At 41.5% G+C, this 24,078-nt stretch overlaps 2 protein-coding genes across 6 annotated transcripts in view; one reads left to right on the forward strand and one right to left on the reverse strand.

Moving 5' to 3' along the window:
- The first annotated feature begins 135 nt into the window (after window positions 1-135).
- On the forward strand, window positions 136-24,033 carry DNAJC9 (DnaJ heat shock protein family (Hsp40) member C9). 2 transcript variants are annotated; one of them, XM_036437811.2, is made up of 5 exons: window positions 136-528; window positions 679-819; window positions 1,406-1,660; window positions 3,347-3,430; window positions 23,541-24,033. In XM_036437811.2, exons 1-5 carry the CDS (start codon window positions 349-351, stop codon window positions 23,634-23,636), a joined length of 756 nt encoding a protein of 251 aa, XP_036293704.1. In that variant the 5' UTR covers window positions 136-348; the 3' UTR covers window positions 23,637-24,033. The 2 variants fall into 2 exon arrangements, with proteins under 2 accessions (XP_036293704.1, XP_036293703.1); XM_036437810.2 differs by lacking the exon at window positions 23,541-24,033 and adding an exon at window positions 3,764-5,087 and having other exon boundaries at window positions 158-528.
- The window catches only part of FAM149B1 (family with sequence similarity 149 member B1), a 35,534-nt gene continuing 16,408 nt past the window's right edge, over window positions 4,953-24,078 (reverse strand). For 2 of the 4 annotated variants that reach the window (XM_036437734.2, XM_036437738.2), the window contains 7 exons: window positions 18,828-18,952; window positions 15,035-15,141; window positions 14,004-14,228; window positions 10,840-10,960; window positions 10,481-10,606; window positions 7,288-7,366; window positions 4,953-6,144 (listed from right to left, as the gene is read on the reverse strand). In XM_036437734.2, coding sequence (XP_036293627.1) covers window positions 6,071-6,144; window positions 7,288-7,366; window positions 10,481-10,606; window positions 10,840-10,960; window positions 14,004-14,228; window positions 15,035-15,141; window positions 18,828-18,952 — 857 coding nt within the window. In that variant the 3' untranslated portion in view covers window positions 4,953-6,070. The remainder of the gene's footprint in view (window positions 6,145-7,287; window positions 7,367-10,480; window positions 10,607-10,839; window positions 10,961-14,003; window positions 14,229-15,034; window positions 15,142-18,827; window positions 18,953-24,078) is intronic. The other 2 variants (XM_036437737.2, XM_036437735.2) reach the window with 2 other exon arrangements.

Consider the following 24,078-nt stretch of genomic DNA (forward strand, 5'->3'; position numbering starts at 1 on the left):
TACACTTTCACATATAGAAAAAGATTCCGCCATGGGACATGAGAAGCTAAGTGCCAGGTTTCTAGAGTAAGGGGCGGGGCTTCGCGCAGGAGGGGGCGTGGCGGCTGGCGGGCTACTTCCGCTTACGCCCGCTCCATCACGCCCCAAGGCACGTGGACGCCAGGCTTTCCACGCCCCACTTTCCGCCGCCGTAAAGTGCGGCGGCGTGACCACGCCCCTTCCCGCGGCTCTTGTGACGCAGGCGCCCTGGGCTTTTTGCGCGGGAACAGGCGGCGATTCGGAGCCAGCCGGTGCTGCTGGGACCCGCCGTGCTCGCGGAGTCCGCCGCCGGCCCGCGCCTCTGCCGCCATGGGGCTGCTGGAGCAGTGCGAGCAGGTGTTCGGGACCGCCGACCTCTACCGGGTGCTGGGCGTGCGGCGCGAGGCCTCGGACGCCGAGGTCCGGCGCGGCTACCACAAGGTGTCCCTGCAGGTGCACCCGGACCGGGTGGGCGAGGACGACAAGGAGGGAGCCACCCGCCGCTTCCAGGTGCGCGAGCCCCTGCCCCGCCGGCCCCCTGCGGGCCAGCGGCCGGCTGGCCCTTCCGCAAATGCCCGGGCCCGGCCCGGCGTCTTCCGAGCCCCTTCCCGCCGCGCAGCCGTGCGCGGGGCGCGGTGACTCGAATGCTCTCTCCCGCAGATCCTCGGGAAAGTCTACTCCGTGCTGAGCGACCAGGAGCAGAGAGCGGTGTACGACGAGCAGGGGACCGTGGACGAGGACTCGGATGTGCTCAGCCAAGACCGGGACTGGGAGACCTATTGGCGCTTACTCTTTAAAAAGGTAGAAGCCTCTGGAGATTTATTTACCCAACAAATGTTTATTGAATGACTCCGAGGCACTGAATTTTGTGTGTGAAGGAAGGGGACTTTGGTCTTGAAATACACACACACAGGCATTCCCCAGGAAATATATACTGTACGTCTTTGATGAAGAACAAATGTATTTAACCGCTGGGATGAACCATGGGTACTTTTCTATGTACACATGCACTCTTACTGAAAATGGTCTTCAATTACCTGTTGATGTAGAGTGCTTGTAGTAAAAAGGGGGGTAATTTTACAAGATGTGCCTCATTTTACATATACAAATATAAGCCCTCGATGTTTCTCTGGATCCCTTCCCACCATTGGAAACTTCACTGAAAAGGTCCTGGAGGTCCATAGTTTAGTATAATAGCTGTGAAGGTTGGAGTGCGGAGAACTCTGGAGAAGCTTCGGCAGAGAAAATTTTTGGTTCCTTGCAATAATTCAACCCACGCAACTGTTGTATTTTGGGAGAAACATTTCAACACCTAAATTTAGCTTTCCTAGAATATCTTTTAAAATAATGTTCTCAAAGTTAAAGCATATGTTTCTTATTTGTTTAGATATCTCTAGAAGACATTCAGGCTTTTGAAAAGACGTACAAAGGTTCTGAAGAAGAGCTGGCTGATATTAAACAGGCCTATCTGGACTTCAAAGGGGACATGGGTCAGATCATGGAGTCTGTGCTGTGCGTGGAGTACACAGAGGAGCCCAGGATACGGAACATCATTCAGCAAGCCATCGATGCCGGCGAAGTCCCATCCTACAAGGCCTTTGTCAGAGAATCGAAGCAGAAGATGAATGCTAGGAAAAGGAGGGTAAGACTTGGAAAGCTATTTGTTATGTATATCTTAATTGCTTCCAAAAAGAATTTGAGGGTATTTACAGTAATTGGAATTTAGACAAAACTGTGAAATAAGGACTAACTTGCTGTGTAGTTCTCATATAACAAAATGAGCATATCAGTTCATCAGGAAAAATTTATTTTCCCTGGTATGTTGTGCTCCAGAGGATTTTACTACCCATTATTTACATAATATCATCTTGAAATATTCGTCATATGGGCCAATTCTTGTACCTCTGCTGAGGCATTTCTTGGTAGTAGGGTTCAGATACATAAGCTACACAGTGGTTCTCAGTTAAGGGCTGAGGAGGGAGAGGGCAGCAGAGACTCTTAAAAAGAAAATACTGTGTCTCCTTAATACAAATTCCTTTTCTCTTGCCCAGATTGATTTGTGATTTGGGACCTAAATACACATTTGAAAACAACACTATTTAGTGTACTTTTTAAATTCCAAATTTACTTTGAGGGGCACTTTTTGGAGAATCAGGGATAGAGTTGGTGGAGGTAAGGATGATGAGAGGAGAAAGGAACTCAAGGACAGCTGGGGTTCTGGAAGGGTGTAAATACAAAGTTTCAAACATCTGTGCCTCTGGTCTGGTACCTAAGTAACCATTGCTTCAACTTGGCTTTCATAATGGGAAGAATAAACTGTCCCTATTTTGTATGGCTGAACTGGGGGTGAACGTATGTCTGCAGCTTTTAGACACAAGATGACATGGAAGTATGTTGAGAAGTGGAATGTATCAAGAGCTATCCTTTTGACTCATAGGGTACCTTTGTTTAGACTCAAGCAGTTTAAGTTGGTTATTTTCTCAGGTGAAACTTAGCACAGCAGTATCTAGTAGTAGGATATTAGCTTGAGAAACTTCTCTAGAGTATTGTGAGGAAGGGTTGGCAGTTTTGAGAGTGATTCCAGCAAACTTGGAAAGGGGGATACAATATCAAAAGAAATCAGATAAAAAGACTGAAAGTAGATAGTGGAAACTGTCTCTTTATTGGGATTACAAGGACCTAATGTATCATCATTCCCACTATTAATAGTATTTATTACTATTTAAAAAATTCACTGGGGTTGGGACCTCTTAATAGTTTTAGCTGTTGCCCTAAAAGGAAAAACAACTTATTAACCTTTACCAAGGTATTCTAGTGGCATTTTGGAATCAGTGCCCTAGTCAATTTTGGCCAAAAAAAAGGTGGCTTTGAAATCGGGTAAAGAAAAGTTAAGACTGAATTTGTTAGCGTTTATTCTGACTACTTGGGAAATTTTAAACTAGGGTTGCTTTCAAAGCTGCCGCCAGTCACATGTAGTAAATTGGGTTTCCAGAGGAAGGATCTGAGGTGCCTTTATCCTGGCAGTATTTTTGAGGGCATCCTTGGTTAAGCTCTCCATGCATTTTGTTTTCCTTCCTATCACCACATGGTTATTAATACCAAACTACTTGCTACTCCTAACAAGTAGAAATGGGGAATACTCAGAAATGCTTACTGGAATCAGAGGATATACTGCTTGCTCCCAGCAATTTTGCCTTTTAGTAAATGCCACATTTATGCAATTTTATTCTAAATAATCCTCAAATTGAAAGGATCTCACAAATTTGCTTTTGGCAAAGAGGGTGTATTTTTAGGATGCCATGGAGTCACATGTGAATATCTGTTTTAGGCCCAGGAAGAGGCTAAAGAAGCAGAAATGAGCAGGAAGGAGTTAGGACTTGATGAAGAAGCAAATTTGAAAGCACTCATTCAGGTAAACTTGGCAGGCTGTCTGTGAAGATTGCCGCCGTTTCTTTATGTTCTTATATTGATTCCTACAGCTGTTTTGGATACTGTACGTGTTTTTTCTTTTAAGTCATAGTTTATATGTCATATTCACCTTTTTAAAGTGTACAATTCAGTGGTTTTTAGTATATTCACAAGTTGTACAACTATCAGCACTATCTAATTCCAGAATATTTCATCACCCTAAAAAGAAACTCTACCCATTAGCAGTCATTCCTTACTCTTCCTTCCCACCACTAAGTACTTTTGTCTCTTTCAATAGTCTTGTGTTTTGAAAGCTTGTGTTTTAACTCTCAAACAGAACAGACAAAAGGATCGGCAAAAGGAAATGGACAATTTTCTGGCTCAGATGGAAGCAAAGTACTGCAAACCTTCCAAAGGAGGAGGGAAAAAAACAGCTCTCAAGAAAGAAAAGAAATAATGGAATTTTCAAAGGTCATTAGAGGTTAATTAGTGCCATTGTAGGAAAAGTAAAGTCAAGATTTGAAGACAAAAGTCAATTCAACACGTGAGAAAAATTATTTTCCACCTAATTCAGACTGAGTGTGTAAACCAGAGTCTCTCAACCTGATCTTATATCCTGGAAATCCCCGGACATTCTGTGAAGTCCAGTCCTATGAAGAAATTTGGTGATGGTCATTGAGGAAAGGCGGAGGGGGGCAGGGGGGTTGGTATACTTGTGACAGCACTTGCTTCTGTGGATCTTTTGTACCAGGAACTTGACCTAGAATGTGGATCTCTTCATACTTCCTTTACCAGCTGTCATTTTGCCACAAAAGTGAGCTGCAGAGTATTCAGAGTGACGTGTGTGTATTAGAACAAGTACGCCACCTGGCTAGAATGTTTTCAGAATACTTGCTGGACATTGTCTTCCAAAACCCTGACAGTTTGCTTTCAGTCTTAAAACTCTTGAATAGATCGTCTCTTTTTGTTTTTTTGGTTTATTTTTTTTTTTACTCTAACAGGTTTTGTACTCTTTGCTTCTGGTATAGGAGAAACATGTTCACATTACTTCAAGCATCTTTATAAGCTTAGTACATGATTAAACAAGTAAAAAATGACTTAAATTTTTAATGATCACTGGGATATTACTGCTGGACGTCCTTGGGTAGGTCACTAAGCTTGTCTGAACTTGTTTCCTCATCTATGACAGGGTGAGGGAGTTCGGGTAAATGACTTCTTAAAGGCTTCCCTGACTTAACACTATGAAAGGCAAGCTGTCAGGGGTTTGTTTCCATGCATTTGTGGTATTGATTTGTGAGAATAGTACAGAGATTTTCACATATTTAGTCAAGTTGTATGTATTCATTAGAAGATGTGGAAGTTTTTAAGGGACCGTTCAACTCAAAATCTCTGATTTTAGACTAATATATTCAATGCCATATGCCTGAAACAAGCCTGGTACCTTTATGTATCATGATTTATCAGCGATATAAGCACATGTTTTCAATTTGTGATTATAAACAAAAAGGTTAAAAAATACTCTTTAATTGTATTAAAATATAATTTAATGCAGATTGTTTGAAGCATCTTTCTTACAATAGCATAAAAACACTTTGATATAAAAAAAATTACCCCAATTTATGATCACTTGAATTTATCCCTCTGAAGATTAACTATAAGATCAAAAACCGGTATGATCATCAAAACTCAAGTTCAATGAAATTTAAAGACTATAAATTTAAGCCATAGTTAAAACCATTGCTGCAGTCATGAGTACACTCAGGGAAGGGTCTGCCGTAAAAGAGAAGAAGCCCAAGTTCTCTACTTCTGCTCTTAGGACGTGTTGATACTGGAACAATCACGTGTCTGAAATTTTAGGGAACTGTGTCTTGCTGGCTCACTAACAGAAATATTCTATACATTTTTTTAATTGACTTTTTGAGCTACAGGAGAAATTCTGGCAAGATGAGTTTTAATACTTGGAAAAAAATGTGACCACTAAATTACTTGAAGAAGCATAGCCTGATATTAAGCAGGCATCACGAGGTTGAGCTGTGCTATCTGAAAAAAGTAATACGCATTATGATGCTACTTTCCACTAGTGTTCAACATTTTTGTTTTTAATTAACCCATATCTATCTGCTTATAGGGTTGGACATGTAAAGAGAAAGCTTTAGGAATGACATCTGTTTGATGAGTAGCTCAAATTTTTGTCAGTCCTGTCTCCTAAAAATGATTCAAAACTGAGTACAACTCTCCAGAAATTAGTATAAGCAGTATTCCAATGCCAGTGACAGCTTACTGTTATCTATCATTTGCTGTTTTCTGTGTATGTGTAATTGCAGAGAATTCTATAATAATTGAACTGTTCGTTGTTAACGGACAACATCAGCAGCATGTAGTTATTCTTTTTGGGTACAAAACCTTACTGTCTAATGGAATAGTTTAACTTAATATTGAAAGAAGACAGTAACGGGATAGAAATAGTACCCATATAATCTTTGGCAGATACTATGTTTTCTCAGTCAGTTTTACCATAATAACTCTTCATGAAGATAGCTTCAAGTTGTCTCTTGTAAACAAACTGCATCACATGGTGAGTGGACAGTGATTTGTGAAGTCTTCCCACGTATTCCCTGTTGCCTGAAAGAGGTTCTCATTTGCTCTAAGGTCCCTGCCTGGTTTTAGAGGCTGGTCCACTTCTGTTTTGAGTTTTTGTAGACCCGTGTGATTGAGAACCTGTCAGAGAACATATAGAGTAACATTAGTACATTCTAGATTTGGTAAGCTCAAGTTCATACCTAAGGGCTTTGTTGCTCCAATAATCAGCTGGGATTTAAATTGAAGACTGGGAATTTAATAAAAAAATAAAATTTAAAAATAAATAAATAAATTGAAGACTGGGAACAAGTAGTATAGTATATACTTGCCAAGGCAATAAAAATCTTGCATATTTTATGGAAAAACAAAAATCTATACTAAGATACAACAGCAGTAAAAGTTTTAGAGAGGAGTCCACTAACTGAAAAAGACTAAAATGTGTTTCACTTATGAGTAAATGTTATACTAGTTACACCTGACCATCAGCATGGCTGAATGTAATAACTTAGCTCAAAGGCAGGATTGCTTCTCTTTGATGACTAATCCAATAAAATAATCCATTGAAAGTATTCAGAGACTACCTCACTGCCACTGGAAACTGAACTAGGAGAATTCACTTGGACTACAGAGATGGTTGGTGGCAGACTATTTTTTAATATACTAGCTGATTAATCTTTACAGCAAACAAATCAACTACCCCATTTCTAAGTTTCACCTACAACATAATGAGAATGACCTGGTGGTGGTAAGAAGACTATTTTAGGAAGAATTAAGACATTCTTAAATTTTCTTCCACCACTTATACAAAAATAGAAGCTATAGAATAAAACTTAGAAACCACAAAGTAAATGAGACTCAGACTCAGCAGCATATCTTGACATTTTAGAATTTCTTTTGTCTTACCTTGCTTAGCAGGTTAACTGACCAAAGCAGTTTATAGCAATATGGATTTTGCCTATATAATAATGCAGTGTTTATGAGAGATTTATTTGGCTGAATTATTTTCAGATTAAAAAGAAAAGTTCTGTATACTTTGCCAGAGCGGTGAGAGGTTATTTACATGAGAAAGCGGAAATCAGAACTTTTTGGCTCTGAACAATAGCGCCCTTCTCTTTTTATTATATCCCATCTTCCAAAATGAATCTGAGGTGACTAGAAAATGTAGGAAAACAAAATATAATAAAAGCTGGGGGAAAGGGAAAGGAGCATAGGAAAATACATATGAGACAAAGGCAGGGTCCTAATAGAGCTGCATAGTAGTAAAATACATCATGGCCCCACCTGTCCCTCCATATCCCCTGCCGGGTCGGGCCTGGTGAGAATACTCAACAGCACGTGAATGACGATACTGCGTGTCTGGCTGGAAAAAAAAAAAAAAAGTGGAGATACTTATTTCAATGTTATGTCTCCCAAAGGACAATATGTTAGTAGATTTAGAAGGGAAAACCTTGAAATTGAACAATTTAAATGGCATTATTTGCTAATCCTATAAACAGGTTGGCTGAGTGCATTCTGTTATATTTCAAGGAAAAAAATCCCAAGCCAGAAGCCCATAAAGCCATTTGTTAACTTGTAAAAAAGGCAAACTTGACAATTTTATTAATAAGCCTTTTAAAAATCTTAGCACTGAGATATAATCCATATGGTTTAATGTTTCTAAGTGTAATTGGCTGCCCAGGGAATTTCATCCAATCTCTATTGCCTACTGACTGAGACAACAGGACAGAGTCTTTTCAGTAGCATTGAAATCTCCATGACATGTATACTTGAAATAGGACTTCCAATATGAACCTCACACATTACAAAGTTACCACAAGGGATTGAAAGATTTTAAGATCTGACTAAAATATTGTATAATGCAAAATATCAAAAACAGCTACCTATGCCATCTCGCTGGCACTTCTGGGATAAAAAGCGAACTAACAAACAAACGAACGCCCTCTGTTCCATGCCAGAGTGCTACAATCGACATTTCTGGAATTTTTTTCTGGTGAAACCCCATGTTCTTGATCAGGTGTCAGCGCAAACTTTGTATTTGTAGAGGGCCAGATTGTAAATGTTCTAGACCAGTGGTCGGCAAACTCAGTCCCCAGAGCCAAATATCAACAGTACGATTGAAATTTCTTTTGAGCGTCAACATTTTTAAACTACTTTTAACGCCACTTCTTCAAAATAGACTTGCCCAGGCCGTGGTATTTTGTGGAAGAGCCACACTCAAGGGGCCAAAGAGCCGCCTGTGGCTTGCCAGCCACAGTTTGCCGACCACGGTTCTAGACTGAGGCACACACTGTCGCTGTCGGACCTGCTCTGCATTTGTAATGGGAAAGCAGCCAGAGACAGCACATGAATGAGCATGGTGGCTCTGCCCTAATGAAACTTAACAAAAGCAGGTAGTAAGTCAGATGGCTCATGAACTAGCTTATGGACTCCCATTCTAGGTGAGAACAGAGTGCTGGTCTGGCAGTGCCTGGCCAGGATGCTCTAGTGTTCTCGGCTACATTGAGCTACCAGCTCATATCCCTTTTCATGAGAGCAAACTGGGAGAGAAATGGCTCCAGTAAGACATTTTTACTTTTGTTGTTATGATAAACTATGAAAATGAAGAAACTGAATTTTTTTCAGGTGTTCAGCTTTACTCCTAAGGTAACCAAAATTAAATATTTGATATGACTCCAGCTATAGAATATAAAACACTGCTTAACAAATGATCTGGATCAAATTATGTATTCTCATAATGAGAATACAAATTGTCATAAAGGTTCTCAAACTTCTTAGGATTCACATCTAGTAAGAATCAGAAATGGCCAAAACCGGTTTGGCTCAGTGGTAGAGTGTCAGTCTGCGGACTGAAGGGTCTCGGGTTCGATTCCGGTCAAGGGCATGTACCTTGGTTGCCGGCACATCCCCGGTAGGGGGTGTACAGGAGGCAGCTCGTCGATGTTTCTCTCTCATCGACATTTCTAGCTCTCTATCTCTCTCCCTTCCTCTCTGTAAAAAATCAATAAAATATATATTTAAAAAAAAAAAGAATCAGAAATGCTCACACTTCCTTTTTGCCGTGTTTTATATGAATCTCACCCTAAATCAAGCCTTCTGAGGTCTGTTGGGGTGAAGTGTTCCCCCCAAGTTTATATCCACCTGGGACTTGTGAATGTGGCTTTATTTGGAAATAGTATCTATATAATCGAGTTGAGTTCCTACTGGATTAGGGTCCGACTGAATTTCAGGCCTAACTCTGGTGCCTGGGATCTCCAGAAGAGGGAAGTTTGGAAGAAGGCTGCTTGAGGACAGCGGAAATCGGAGTGAAGCATCTGCAGGCCAAGGAACAGCAAGGTCTGCTGGCAGCCATCAGAAGCCAGAAAAGATTCTCCCCTGGAGCCTGCAGAGGGAGTGTGGCTCTGCCGACACCTTCATGTAGACTTTTAGGCTCTGGAACAAAGTAAGTTTCTATTGTCTTAAGCCACCCAGTTTGTCATAATTTGTTAGGATAGCCCTAGAAAACTAATACAGTGTCCGCCCATTCATTCATTCTCATTCTGGTGGAGGAGAGATTGTATGGTGTTTAGGCTCTCACAGTTCTAGGGTTATGAGTTGGGGTAAGTGGGCTAAACACCATCCTGAAAACTGGTGTAGGTTGTGCAGCCCCTGGTTTCTGGGCAGTAAGTGTGGCCCCTGGCACTTTCCCGGCTCAGCAAGCGCTCTTGCCACACAGCGGATGTGGTGGGGCTGAGCTCCTGGCATACAACTGAGCGAGGTGAGTGCATGACAAATCTCCCAGCCAGTTTTTTTTTCTATTGCTTAAAAGTAAAGGGCTAGGAAATGTACGAAGGAGTAAGGCAATGTTAGCATCTCAACTAAAAGCCCATCCAACCACTCCACATCATCTGATACCACTAATTGGTAAAATACCATGAGAGCAGCGTTAGAGAATGAAATGATGCTGATCTGATATGCACTGGGGTTTAACACTTTTTTTTTTTTCTAATTCTCAAATATCTAATTTGTTTAGAATTTGTAATGTATTACATGCTGCTGGTGACCCTATGAATGAGGGGTGTCCACAGTTTTCTGTCCTCAACACCCTGCTCAGCCCCTGTCTACTTATGTCTTTGTTTTCTGTTATGGAGTCAGTTCATCTCATATTTGGTTTTCCTCTGTTCCAGCCACCTTTTATTTTTCCCAACGTTGTTGTCTTTTCCAAAGAACCCTGCCTTCTTGTAATGTGCCTAAAGTAGGATAGCTTCACTTTGTCATTTTGGCCTGGAGTGATATTTCAGGCTAAATTTATATTTTACCTTATTATACAATTTAAAAAAGTGAATTGCAAAGACCAGTTTAGAATTTCAACAAAATGTACTTACAACCTCAACTTTTAGCTTAGAGTTAATGAAACCACTATGTAATGTCTTAAGTTTGCCAAACCAGTTTTTTCCTTCCCCCAACTATCAAGACCAGAGAGGAAACATGCCACTACCAAGAACGACTGCGTTGTATTGGGCCTGGAGAAAAAGTCAGGCAAAAGGAGCCTCTCCTGGGGCTGCTGATGTTTAGGCTTATTCACCACCGCACTTCGAGCTCGATTAGCATCACCATGGGTTTTCTGAGGAGGAGGCAAAATTACAGAAACAATTAGAACAATTCGTTGTGCATGTCCTATATCAGCCCTACCGGGTATGGTAACTGCAGGCCAAGGACCTCCAATTCCATTGTCATTAAATAGAATTCATCATGTACTTTTGATAAAATATAGTATAAAGTAACATCAGAATATAGATCCTACCGAATTCTTACCCATGAGGAAGCACATGGAAAGGCAATAGGAAAGAGACATACCGTTTGCCTTGGCGTCCCCACAGTGCTCATGTGTTCTTCAGCAGTGCCAATAGGTGGCAGCAGGTTATTTCGACTCAGGGGCATGGGCGAGGGAGAAGAAAGGTAGCTGGCCACCACTGGGCTGCAGATCCCACCGGTGAGCACCAAGATGCGAATGCATAAAGTTAGAACAATACAAGAAAACTGATGAGAATAAAAAAACGAAACATGGTGCACAGAAAGCTTTACGCTAAGTTTTTAAGTAATAAGATCTCAATAAAAGGATTTTGTTTTTGTTTTTTTCATAGTATTTTATGATTTTTGTTGAAACTATCCTGGGCACAGAGCAGAAGTTGAAATTTTCTCTCACAGAAAACTAGAAAACAATAGCTTTTCCTATTTGGTGTTGCAGTTCTCTATCAATAATGGATTTGTAATTTCACATCTGATGGATTTCTCCACTGTTCTGGGCTTTCTGATTATCCTTTTAACTAATAACTATAATCCTCTGTAAAGGTCCTAAACTTTCATTTTCTTCCATGGGATTTGGAACAGTTTGCTATGTTATTATTCACTAGAGGCCTGGTGCATGAAATTCATGCATGGGGCTAGGGAGGCAGGGGGAGTGTCCTTCAGCCCAGCCTGTACCCTCTCCAATCTGGGCCCCCCTTGAGGGATGTCCAACTGCCCCCTCACAATCCAGGACCTGCTGGCTCCCAACTGCTTGCCTGCCTGCCTTTCTGATTGTCCCTAACCGGTTCTGCCTGCCAACCTGATCATCCCCTAATCAATGCCATGCCAGCCTGATTGATGTCTAACTGCTCCCCTGCCAGCCTGTTTGCCCCCAACTTCCCTCCTCTGCCAGCCTGGTCACCCCTGACTGCCTTTCCCTGCAGGATTGATTGCCTCCAACTGCCCTTCCTTGCAGGCCTGGTCCCTCTCAACTACCCTCCTTTGCAGGCCTGGTGCCTCCCCCAACTGCCCTCCCCTGTTGGCCATCTTGTGGTGGCCATCTTGTGTCCACATGGGGGCAGCCATCTTGTGTCCACATGGGGGCAGCTATTGTTGGAGTTTTGGTCAATCTGCATATTACTCTTTTATTAGATAAGATAGAGGCCTGGTGCATGGGAGGGGACCGGCTGGTTTGCAGCCTGAAGGGTGTCCTGGATCAGGATGGGGTTCCCTTGGGGCGTGGGGTGGCCTTGGCCAGGGGTCTGGGGTGGTTTGCAGGCCAGTCATGACCCTGGCAACCCAGGCGGAAGCCCTGGTATCTGGAATTTATTTACTTTCTACAATTGAAACTTTGTAGCCTAGAGTAGAGCCAAGCCTCCTGCTTGCTCCATGGCTGCCACCATTTCTGTTTGGATTTGTTTACCTTCTATAATTGAACTTTGTAGCCTTGAGTGGAGGCCTAGGCCGCAAGGCCAGGTGGAAAGCTTAGCTTCCTCTGTTGCCTGGGAAACCCAAACCTCCCTCCTGCTCTCTGTGTTTGTAGCCATCTTGGTGGGTTTATTTGCATACTTGCTCTGATTGGCTGGTGGGTGTGGCTAGTGGGAGTGGCTTGTGGGTGTAGCAGAGTGGTGCTTAATTTGCATATTACTCTTTTATTATGTAGGATACCAAAGACAGTAATTGGAACTGAAGGATACTTTTTTGTCCCAGAAAAAAACAAAGCAACTTCTTTTCCACTTTGAAAAAAAGAATTGCCAGAATGGATGAGAGATTAATTATATTATCAATACTACCATTCCTAAATGAATCTATAGCTACTTTGGTATAGATATAGCCTCAGCAACATAATAAAATAGTGATTAGGTGAGGTGTAACCCTGGTGTTCTGATAAAGACTTTTGGTGGTTTTGGACATTTCTTTTAGTGAGTCTATTTAAATAAATTATAATGAAAAATGGAAAAATCAAAATCAAGAAATAACATACTGGGAATAAGTATAGTGACATGTACTTAATTCAGAAACTGAATTCACAACAAGAGTTATGGCCTTATTATTTCATACCTTTTATCATAGTCTTATAACTGTTCTAAGATGTTTTGTGAATTAACTAAAGAATTTTATTTTAAAAATCGGCTTATAGGTACTTTTTGTACAATGAAGCTCAGAGTGTCCACTGAATGGAGGGTGGGAAAAGGGGCAAGAATATGCAGTATTATTTCCTAAGAATTGCTAAGGGATATTTTCCTGGATTATAAACTGTAAGCAACTACTTCTCTGAGGTTTATGCGGTTTTAATAAGCTTACCTTATTCTACAAGTTAAAAAAGTGAGTTATTGTCAATAGAATAAGAAGTACCCCATGGCACAGAAAAACATTAAAGAAGAATTAACTATTATTTTGGGATGAATTTCACTGAACATGTTCCCACTAAGGAAAATGTTGAATAACATATATACATACATCTATATTAATATATAACTTTTGTGTCACGAAATATTCTAGCCAACATTTTATTTATAGAAATAGAAATATCTAGCTAAATCAACAGGCCCAGTATCTGTATTTAATATTTAAGCTCATTTTTAATTAAAAAAATATTTTATTGATTTCTTACAGAGAGGAAGGGAGAGAGAGAGGGAGAGAGAGAGAGAGTGTTAGAAACATCGATGAGAGAGAAACATCAATCAGCTGCCTCCTGCACACCTCCTACTGGGTATGTGCCCACAACCAAGGTATATGCCCTTAACTGGAATCGAACCTGGGACCCTTTGGTCCACAGGCTGACACTCTATCTATTGAGCCAAACAGGTCAGGGCATATTTAAGTTCATTATTTATTATTATTTTAAAAAAATATATTTTATTGGTTTTTTTTACAGAGAGGAAGAGAGAGAGACAGAGTTAGAAACATCAATGAGTGAGACATCGATCAGCTGCCTCTTGCACACCCCCTACTGGGGATATGCCCACAACCAAGGTACATGCTCTTGACCGGAATTGAACCCGGGACCTTTCAGTCCGCAGGCTGACGCTCTATCCACTGCGCCAAACCGGTCTCGGCTTAAGTTCATTTTTAAATCTGTAGTGGATAGATTTAAACCAGTATGCAATCATCATAAGAATGCATAATGATAGTTTCTATACATTATTTCAATATTACATTTAAATTCATTCTGTGTGTAAAATTCTTCATTAGTTTTACCAGTTTCCAGAAATTCTGCTTTTGAAACCTACAGTCGGGATCTTCTGAAGATCTCTTCCACGGGTCTTGGCGTTCCGGCGTGGGACCGGCTTGTGCTGATGGGGTGAAGGGTACGTGGTGGGGGGTTGCGTCTCCTGGCGGACTGCACTGTATACGACAGAGATGATGCACAAAGCTCTAGGGCTCGATTTGACCAATTTCGGGTTGAAAAGATGGTACTGGACCCAGGCCTCATAAGTAGCTTGTCATCAAGATCTCTAGTGGCCAAATCAGAAACCCACAGTGAAATCAAGATTGCTCTGTTCCAGGAGATATGACTCAAAGGGTAAAAAAACAGACTAAAATACATTCAAGGGAGAAAAGTGCAAAAGTAAAAAGTGTTCAATAAATCACCTAGTTTTCAGAAGTTCTATAACATAGCTCAGGTACAAGAATGCCCTGTGGGTGTTGCTCAGCTGGGCATTGTCCTGGCACTGAGAGGTTGCTGGTTCTGTTCCCCGTGAGGGCACATGCCCGAATTGCAGACTGGATCCCCGGCAGGAGGCAGCTGACAATGTTTTGCTCCACATGGATGTGTCTCTCCTCCTTTCTTCCTCTCTCTCTAAAAAGCAATTAAAACATCTCACCTATGTCCTATCCTACTATAGCAAAAATAGTCCTTCAAAATATTTTTTATTTTCCATCTCAAAATCTTTTCGCACATCATTTCCCCTTCCTAATATAGCCTTACTGCTTTTCATTGCTTATCCAACTCCATTTTTCAAGGAAGAGTTCTAAATCTACACTTATCCACCAAAATGCCTTCCTTCTTTGGGGTTGCCCTAGCACTTACTCTGGGTACCTCACACTTGGCAGTAAGTCATAAAAATGCTCTACCTGTGTGTGTCCTATCTCTCCAGTTATATTGATATTATCATTTCTCTGGGGGTGGAGACCTTTTCCCTTAGATGTTTTTATTCCCAAGATGTCTGATTGCATGGTAGCTACTTAATACATACATGTTGATTGACTGATTTTCCTTCTACTTAAACTCTGTAGACAATTAGAATTATGTACTACTTACAGGAGTTTGTCCATTAGGGAGAGATTTCTTGGCTGTAGAGGCATCCCATGAACCAAGAGACCATTGACATTTGGCTGATGACCACCTGTCGCTTGACAGAGACTCATCTACACGTTAAAAGAAGAAGTTACTCATTAGTGGGTGAAGATACCTGCTTAGTTTCCCAACTTTGCCAAAAGTTATTATTTCCAAATTAGGTCACATATACATTTTTCTCCTGTGCTTTTAACTTCTGTAATATCTTGGCCAATAAAAAATCCAGCTTGGGACCTCAAGTTCACTGTCAAGATAACAACAAGGTCACAGTTCTTTCTTTTCCTAAATGACAACAGGTGGGAGGAGCCTAATAAACCTAGATCAGTGGTCGGCAACCGCGGCTTGCAAGCCACATGCGGCTCTTTGACCCCTTGAGTGTTCTAACGCCACTTCTTCAAAACAGACTCGCCCAGGCCAAAAACTGGCTTCTATGCGTGGGCCACGAAGTTTCAATCGCACTGTACATGTGCGCCCGCACGTGGTATTTTGTGGAAGAGCCACACTCAAGGGGCCAAAGAGCCACATGTGGCTCTCTAGCCTCGGTTTGCTGACCACTGACCTAGATGAAAGCACTTAGCAGCCACTGTTATAAGAGAGAGGGGATCTTTATTATTATTGTTATTAGAAAAGAAAACACAAGTATGAAACCAAAAAAAAAAAAAAAAAAGGAATGCAACTCTCTAGGGAGCATGCCAGTGTCTGTCCCCACCTTCATCCCCCAGGTGCATTTTCTTTGCCTCAGTCTCTCTTTCCTAAGTCCATTTCTTCTACCAGTTACAGGGCCCTTCTTTTGCTCCCGTAACTTGTTTCCTAATCCCATTCCTTCTACAGCTCACTTAAAAATATATTCTCTCTCTCTCTCTCTCTCTCTCTCTCTCTCTCCCTCTCTCTCTCTCTCTCTCTCTCTCTCTCTATATATATATATATATATATATATATATATATATATTTTTTTTTTTTTTTTTTTTTTTTTACAGAGAGGAAGAGAGGATAGAGAGTTAGAAACATCGATGAGAGAGAAACATTAATCAGCTGCCTCCTGCACATCCCTTACTGGGGATGTGCCTGCAACCAAGGTACATGCCCTTGACTGGAATTGAACCTGGGACCTTTCAGTCTGTAGGCCAACGCTCTATCCACTGAGCCAAACTGGTTAGGGTTTTATTTTTCAGTAACAACGTTTATAAATCCAGCTGCACAATATCTGCTTAGCATATCAATAAACCATATATTTGATCTGGCCATAAAATGCAGAGTCAATGAGCATGGTACACAAAGATTAGAGTCCTTTCTCTCCTTTTTTTCCCCTTCCCCCTAAGCTCCCTTTATCCTAACTCATTTGCCACAAGTAACACTGAGAAACTATCATGTAGAAACTGGTTCGTAGAAACCAAGATGACGGCATAGGTAAACACCTAAACTGCCTCGCATAACAATTTCAAAACTACAAGTAAAAAACAAAACATCTATCACCCAGAACCACAGGAAAGCTGGCTGAGTGGAGTACTCCAACTAGAAGAATAGAAAAAAGAGCATTGAGTTATGCACAAACACTGAAAAGCTGAGGTACAGAGGCAAGAGAACTGGGCTGGCGGCAGGCATTGCTCTTTTCAACACGAAGGGAGACAGGCTCCTGATTACTCTGAACTCGTTTCTGTAGAGATGCTGGGGGCCCAAACTCCTATGGGGAGAAGCTGGACTGTCTGCCATCTGGTCAGAAAGTGAGGGTGACTTGCTTGCAGAGTTGCGCACAGAAATCATTGTTTACTGCACTGGGGAGCGAGACGTGGGGACACGGAAACTCAGAGACAAAGAGACAGCTGACTGGCAGCCATCGCTGTTTGCCACGCCCTAGCCTAGTGACTCCCTGAGACCCCGCCCTGCACAATCTACAAACCCACCCAAGCTCCCCGCAGAGGCTTTTGCATATGAATGGCCTCCCCTATTGCAGCTTAACCTAACAAACTGCAGCTTTGGTCAGACAGCTCCAAACCTCCAAACCCCAAGCAAAGAGGAGAAAACTAGTTCTCGCTGTAGCTCCTGCTGGGTAGCCTAAGACAGTAGCTGACCTGCACCCCATTGGAGATCCAGAAGCCAGTGTACTTAGTGGTCAGTGTGAGACGACACCAGATTTCAACTCCTCACACCCATAAGTGACACATTCAAGAGGCAGACTCAGTGAGCACCAAAGCCCCACTGAAGCAAATCCTTCCTCATTAGCATGTCTCCAGTGCAGCAGTTCTTCCATTACAGACACAGTGGGTCCTCACAGCCAATTGGCCTTGAGGTCAGTGGAGAAATAGCAACCAAGGCTTAACTACACCAAGACTTTGCACTCAGCCCACAAAGGGGTGCACCAAGAGTGTCCACCTCAGGTGATTGGGGAGGCTGAGCCACTGGCCCCTATAGGCCACCTACCACACAAAGCCACTCCATCAACACAGAGAAGCAGCCAAAATATGGAGACAAAGAAACATGTCACGCATGAAAGAAATGGAGGAAAGCAAACCACTGGACATAGAGTTCAAAACCACATTTATAAGGTTACTCAAGAATCTTCTAAAAACCACCGAGAAACTTGATGAGACCTCTGAGGAGTTTAGTGAGACCTTCAAGGACCTTAATGAGAATGCCAGAAAAAAAAAAAAAAAAAAAAAAAAAAAAAGGAAAAGGACCAGTCAGAAATTAAGCATACACTGTCTGAAATGAAGAATATACAGAAATTCAACTGTAGATCAACATACCCCAAGAGTCAAAACAAAGATCTGAAATATGTAAGGAAACAAAAAATACCCAACCAGAAAAACAAGAAAAAAATACAAAAATATGGAGATAGTGTAAGGAGCCTCTGGGTCAACTTTAAGCATATCAACATCTGAATTATTGGGGTGCCTGAAGAAAAGAGAGCAAAATATTGAAAACCTATTAGAAAAAATAATGACAGAAAACTTTCCCTACCTGGTGAAAGAAATAGATTTACAAGTCCAGGAAGTGCACAGAACCCCAACAAGAGGAATCCAAAGAGGAACATACCAAGACACATCATAATTAAAATGCACCCTGCAGACTGAAAGGTCCCAAGTTAGATTCTGGCAAGGGCATGTATTTTGGTTGTAGGCACATCCCCTGTGGGAGGTGTATAGGAGGCAGCTGATCAGTGTTTCTAACTCTATATCCCTCCCTTTCTCTCTGCAAAACAACCTGCAAGAAATGGCCATCTTTATGCTTGCCCATAGATTGAGACCACTTATCTCTGTCCTCTCTGGTTTGCCTTTTACACATTAAGTGCTAAACACCCCAAGAGAAAACACAAAGTATGGAACAAGTCAACAGATGCAAATACTTGGGGGGGAGACACAAAAGCCAAGTAGGCAGTGACAAGAAAAAAAAGAAAGAAGGAATTTTAAAAATTCAAATGTCAGAATGTTATGGCCTTTAAAAATTTGAAATTTGGTCTCTCTTTTCATCATATTCTTCATTCTTCCCAGAACAGGCTGACATATAGTTGAGTCTAGATTGCAGTGCTTATACTTGCCTTTTCAAAAGAGCTGACTGAGAATAATTTAACCCTAATTGACCATTAATATTTAAAACTGTAATTAAATTTGTCAATACATAGAATCACTGGATTATAGAGATAACCACATAACTTTACTGAAAAAAAAAATTAAGTCATAATATAGTTCAGGCAAATAACTGAGCAAACTTCTGGCAAGAATAGTCCGAGGTTCTCTAGTCTACTCCCCTTGGGGCTCACCGGATTTGAGGTGATGGACAGCACCTTAGACTGTGGCACTCGAGGTAAGACCAAAGGTTGCGGTTCACTCAGCGCACAGGGGCTTTCTGGAGCCGATTTGGTGACTGCAACATTACTCTCATCATCTGAGCAAAGAAACAGAATGTTATCCATCTCCAGACCCACAGCAACAGTCCTGTGAAAAATAATCTCTCAGAATTGTCTTGAGCTAGGCTTCACTCATCTTTGCAGTCCAATTTCATACCACCTGCATGGTTCAAAAAAACCCCACCAAAATCCTCAAGCCAATTACATTTCCCTAAATGATGCTGAACATCTTTTCATTTACTTATTGGCCATTTTTTATCTTCTCTGGAAGAGGGTCTAGTCAGACTTTTTGCCCATTTTTACAATTGGGTTGTTTGTTCTTTTGTTGTTGAATTGTAGTTTTGTTTGTTTCTGAGAAAGGGAGGGAGGAAGAGAGGAAGAGGTTAGAAACACTGATGTGAAACATTGATTGGCTGCCTATGGCACATGCCCTGACCAGGGATCAAACTTGTAACCTGGATAAGTGCCCTAACCGAGAATCGACACCGCCACCACTTGGTGCACAGGATGATGCTCCAACCAACCGAGCCACACCAGCCACGGTGAATTGTATTGTAGTTCTTTACATATTGTGGCTACGAGGTTTTTATGAGTTGTATGATTTGTACATATTTGCTCCCATTCTGTAGGTGGTTTTCTCCTTCTTGATAATGTGTTTGGTACAAAAAGTTTAATGAAGACCAATTTATCTATTTTTTGTAATTTGTGGGTTTGGTGTCATATCTAAGAATGACTGCCAAACCAAATAATAAACTTGCAGATGCAAATAGCTCAACACTTCAAGAAGTAACATAAAAATTATTTTCAAGACACAAGCTCATGAAGATGTACTTTAATGTTTTCTTCTAAGAGCTATATAGTTTTAGTTCTTAATTTTGTGTCTTTTTTCCATTTTTAGTTGATATTTTGTATATGGTGTTAAGTAAGGGTCCAACTTCCTTCTCTTTTCCATGTGGCTATCCAATTGTTCTTATCCTACTTAACCCCATTGAATAATCTTGGCATCCTTGTTGAAAATCAACTGGACATAAGTGTGGGTTTATTTTTGGGCTTTTGATTGTATTCCATTGAACTATATGTCTGTCCTATTGCCAGTACCACACTGTTTTGATTACTGTAGCTTTGCATTAAGCTTCAAAGTCAGGAAGTGTGAATCCTCCCATTTTTTCCCCAATATTGTTTTGTATATTCAGGGTACTTTGCATTTCCATATGAATTTCTGGATCAGCTTTTCCATTTCTACAAAACAGGCACTTGGAATTTTTGTAAGAATTATAGTCAACCTGTAGATCTATTTGGGGGATATTGCCATCTTAACAATATTAAGTCTTTCAATCCATAAACACAGTTGTCTTTCTATTTCTTTAGGTCTTTTTAATTTCTCTTAATAATGTTTTGTAGTTTTCAGTGTACAAGTCTTTCACTTCTTTGGTTAAGTTTATTTTGTTCTTTCTGATGCTATTATAAATGAACTGTTTTCTTAATTTCATTTCCAATTGTTCATTGATAGAAGCTGGAGAGAAGTATGATGGAGACTGCATAAATTGCCTTGAACAGACTTAGTGGAAATCTGGATTTGGAGGAAGAGCTCTGAAGGAAATGAGGAACATTTTATTAGAAGGGCTTGGGTGATGTGGTTCAGTGATTGAACATTGATCTATGAACCAGGAGGTCACAGTTCAATTCCCCATTAAGGCATATGTCTGGGTTACAGGCTGGATCCCAGTGGGGGTCATGTAGAAAGCAGCCAATTGATTAAGTTTCATTGATGTTCCTATTTCTCCCTCTCTCTTCTTCCCTGAAGTCAAATATATATTTATAGAAGGTGGAAGAAGGGAGATGCTTGTTATTTGGTGGCAGGAAGGTTAATGAAGTGGTCTCCTGTAGTCATGTGAAAAGCAGAACTTTTAAGTGATAGTCTTGGTTATATAGCTAAGGAGATTTCCAATCAAATTATTGAGGGTAAGACGCCTGCTGCTTATAATAAAACTAGAGGCCAGTGCACAAAATTTGTTCACGGGGGTGGTGGTGGTGGTGGTGGTGTCCCTCAGCCCAGCCTGCACCCTATCCAATTTGGGACATCTCTCTCACAATCCAGGACTGCTGGCTCCCAACTGCTTGCCTGCCTGCCTTCCTGATTGCCCCTAACCACTTCTGCCTGCCAGCCTGACCACCCCCTAACCACTATCCCGCCAGCCTGACCACCCCCTAACCGCTACCCTGCCTGCCTGACCACCCCCTAACCACTACCCTGCCAGCCTGATCACCCCATAACCACTCCCCTGCCAGCCTGACCACCCCATAACCACTCCCCTGTCAGCCTGACCATCCCATAACCACTCCCCTGCCAGCCTGACCACCCCATAACCACTATCCTGCCAGGTTGGTCACCCCTTACTGCCCTTCCTTGCAGGCCTGGTCCTCTAAAACTGCCCTCCCTTGCAAGCCTGGTCCCTCCCAACTGCCCCCCCTGCTGGCCATCTTGTGTCCACATGGGGGCAGTCATTTTTGACCACATGGAGGCAGCCATCTTGACCATTGACTGATGGTCAATTTGCTTATTACTCTTTTATTGGATAGGATAGAGCTGTGGTAGGCAAACTCCGGCTCTTGAGCCACATGTGGCTCTTTGGCCTCTTGAATGTGGCTCTTCCACAAAATATCACAGCCTGGGCGAGTCTATTTTGAAGAAGTGGCATTAGAAGAAGTTTAAATTTAAAAAATTTGGCTCTCAAAAGAAATTTCAATCATTGTACTGTTGATATTTGGCTCTGTTGACTAATGAGTTTGCGGACTACTGGGTTAGAGGCTTGGTGCATGGATAGGAGCCGGCTGGATTGACCTGAAGGGTGTCTCAGATCAGGGTGGGGGTTCCCTTGGGGCGTGGGGGACCTGGGCAAACAACCAAAGGTGCCTGTGGTTGTTTGCAGGCCGGCCATGCCCCCCAGCGACCCAAGTGGAGGCCCTGTATCTGGGATTTATTTATCTTCTATAATTGAAATTTTGTAGCCTTGAGTGAAGGTCAGGGCTGGCCAGAGTGGGTGAGAAGTTTGGCTTTCTCCATAGCTGTGGGCAACCAAGCCTCCTGCTCTTTCCAGTTTTGTGGCTGCTGCCATTTTTGTTGGGATTTATTTATCTTCTATAATTGACTTTGTAGCCTTGAGTGGAGGCCAGGACCGGACAGGGCGGGCCGGCGGGAAGCTTGGCTTCCTCCATTGCTGGAGGCAACCCTAGCCTCCTGCTTGCTCCAGTTCCATGGCTGCCACCATATTTGTTGGTTTAATTTCTATACTTCCTCCTGATTGGCTGGTGGGCATGGCTTTTGGGTGTAGTGGAGGTACTGTCAATTTGCATGTTTCTCTTTTATTAGATAGGGTATGAGATGAGAGAGATATATTGAAGAAAAAATTATTAATCATAAGTAAACCAGTACCTGATGATTTTGGAAATTCTCAGTCTCTCTAGATAACAAAAAGATTCTAAATGGAAGAAGACGGTCAGAACTCCAAAATTCTATTGGCCGGAAGCAGCCTGATAGAACTACTTAGCTGCAAACATGTGCTACCTTTCATGAAAAAGGAAAGATGACTCAGAGAGTGAAACAAAGAGCCCAGTCAGTGCAGCAGAGAGTTGAGAGGATTATTTACAGGTTTTGAAACTTAATGAACTGCCAATACTTTCCCAGTTGGATTTCAGAATTGAACTGGACCCTTTTTTACTTTCTATCCTCCCACCCTTACCCTTTAAACTACAATGTCTGTAACTATTATCCTTTCTGGGCCCAGTATTATATGTTGGATGTGGAGTCACATAACTTGTCTCTAGGAATATATAACCTTTAGTTCCACAGGTGTATGAATGGAAAGGAATTGTGCCCCAGTGGCTTTACTTAATGTATTACATCCAAGCACTTGATTCATAGACAGACCTGATTTAGATGGTAATATTTTGGACCTCTGAGCTGCTGGCTATAATAAGATGAGTCTATTGGAAACCTTGGAAAGGAGTTGAAAGTATTTTTCATGTGGGAGCACGTGAATCATTGGGCGCCAGAGGGAGGACTGTTGTGGACAAACTCTAAGGTGGCTCCCCTGATGCTCACCTCTTGGTGGTCACACCTCTGTGTGATCCCCTCCCTTTGAATAAGGGTAAGACCTGTGACTTTTTTCAGACCAATAGGTGATGGTAAAAGTGATAGGATGTGTCTCCCATTATTATGTTACAGTATATTAGCTTCTGTCTTGCTAATAAACTAGTTCTCATCTTTCTTGCTGTTTTTTAAGAAGAAAGCTGCCCTGACTGCCACAAGAAACCGATCCTTCAAAGAACACACACGAGGGAAAGTAGATCCTTTTCTAGCTGAGCCTCTACATGAGAACTCAGCCCAGTCAATCCCTTGATTGCAGCCTTTTGAGATCCCAATTAGAGGATTGTTCCTGGACTTCTGACCCACAAACCTGTGATAATTTTTTGTGCAACATAGAAAACCAATACAAACATATTCTTTAAAAGTTAAATATACATCTAACTATGTAACTGAACTATTCCACTCATACATTTATCCAAGAGAAAAGAAAATATATTTCCAAAAAATTCTTGTACAATGGTGTTCATAACATCTAACAGTCCAAAGGTAAAAACAATCCAAATGCCCATCAACTGATAAAGGGACAAATTATGGAACAATGGAATATACTACTCAGCAATAAAAGGAATAAGTGATTGGTACACACGAGGACATGGATGAATCTCAAAATGATCATGTTGAGTGAAAGAAACTGATAGAAAAAGTGTAAATACCATGAGTCCACTCATATGAAATTCTGCAAAAACAAAAACTATAGTGACACCAGATTAACTGTCACTTGGGGATGGTGTGCCGGGCAAGGTAATTTGAGGGGTGATGGTATGTTCACTCTATTGGCTGTTTCATATTCATATACACAGGTCAACTTATCAACTTATATACTTTAAATATGCATGATTTATTGGATATCAATTATTCTTTAATAAAGCAGTTTAAAGATGTACTTGCCACTTGTACATGCTTTTTTCTCACAAATAATTATATTCAAAGAGAAAGCACAGTCTCTGTCTAGTCATCATAGACTTGTTGCTCCTCTCAAATATTTCTAAATATCTCTTAGTTTCTGTGGGAAATACA

The sequence above is a fragment of the Pipistrellus kuhlii genome, unplaced genomic scaffold (genome assembly GCF_014108245.1).
Source record: "Pipistrellus kuhlii isolate mPipKuh1 unplaced genomic scaffold, mPipKuh1.p scaffold_m20_p_15, whole genome shotgun sequence".
Classification (NCBI taxonomy): domain Eukaryota; kingdom Metazoa; phylum Chordata; class Mammalia; order Chiroptera; family Vespertilionidae; genus Pipistrellus; species Pipistrellus kuhlii.

Bases quoted from the DNA above. Each gene is read 5' to 3' on its own strand.
- DNAJC9 (XM_036437810.2), top strand. From the start codon at position 349: ATGGGGCTGCTGGAGCAGTGCGAGCAGGTGTTCGGGACCGCCGACCTC. The intron at 529-678 runs GTGCGCGAGCCC...TCTCTCCCGCAG, and splicing joins GAGCCACCCGCCGCTTCCAG to ATCCTCGGGAAAGTCTACTC. The intron at 820-1,405 runs GTAGAAGCCTCT...TTATTTGTTTAG, and splicing joins GGCGCTTACTCTTTAAAAAG to ATATCTCTAGAAGACATTCA.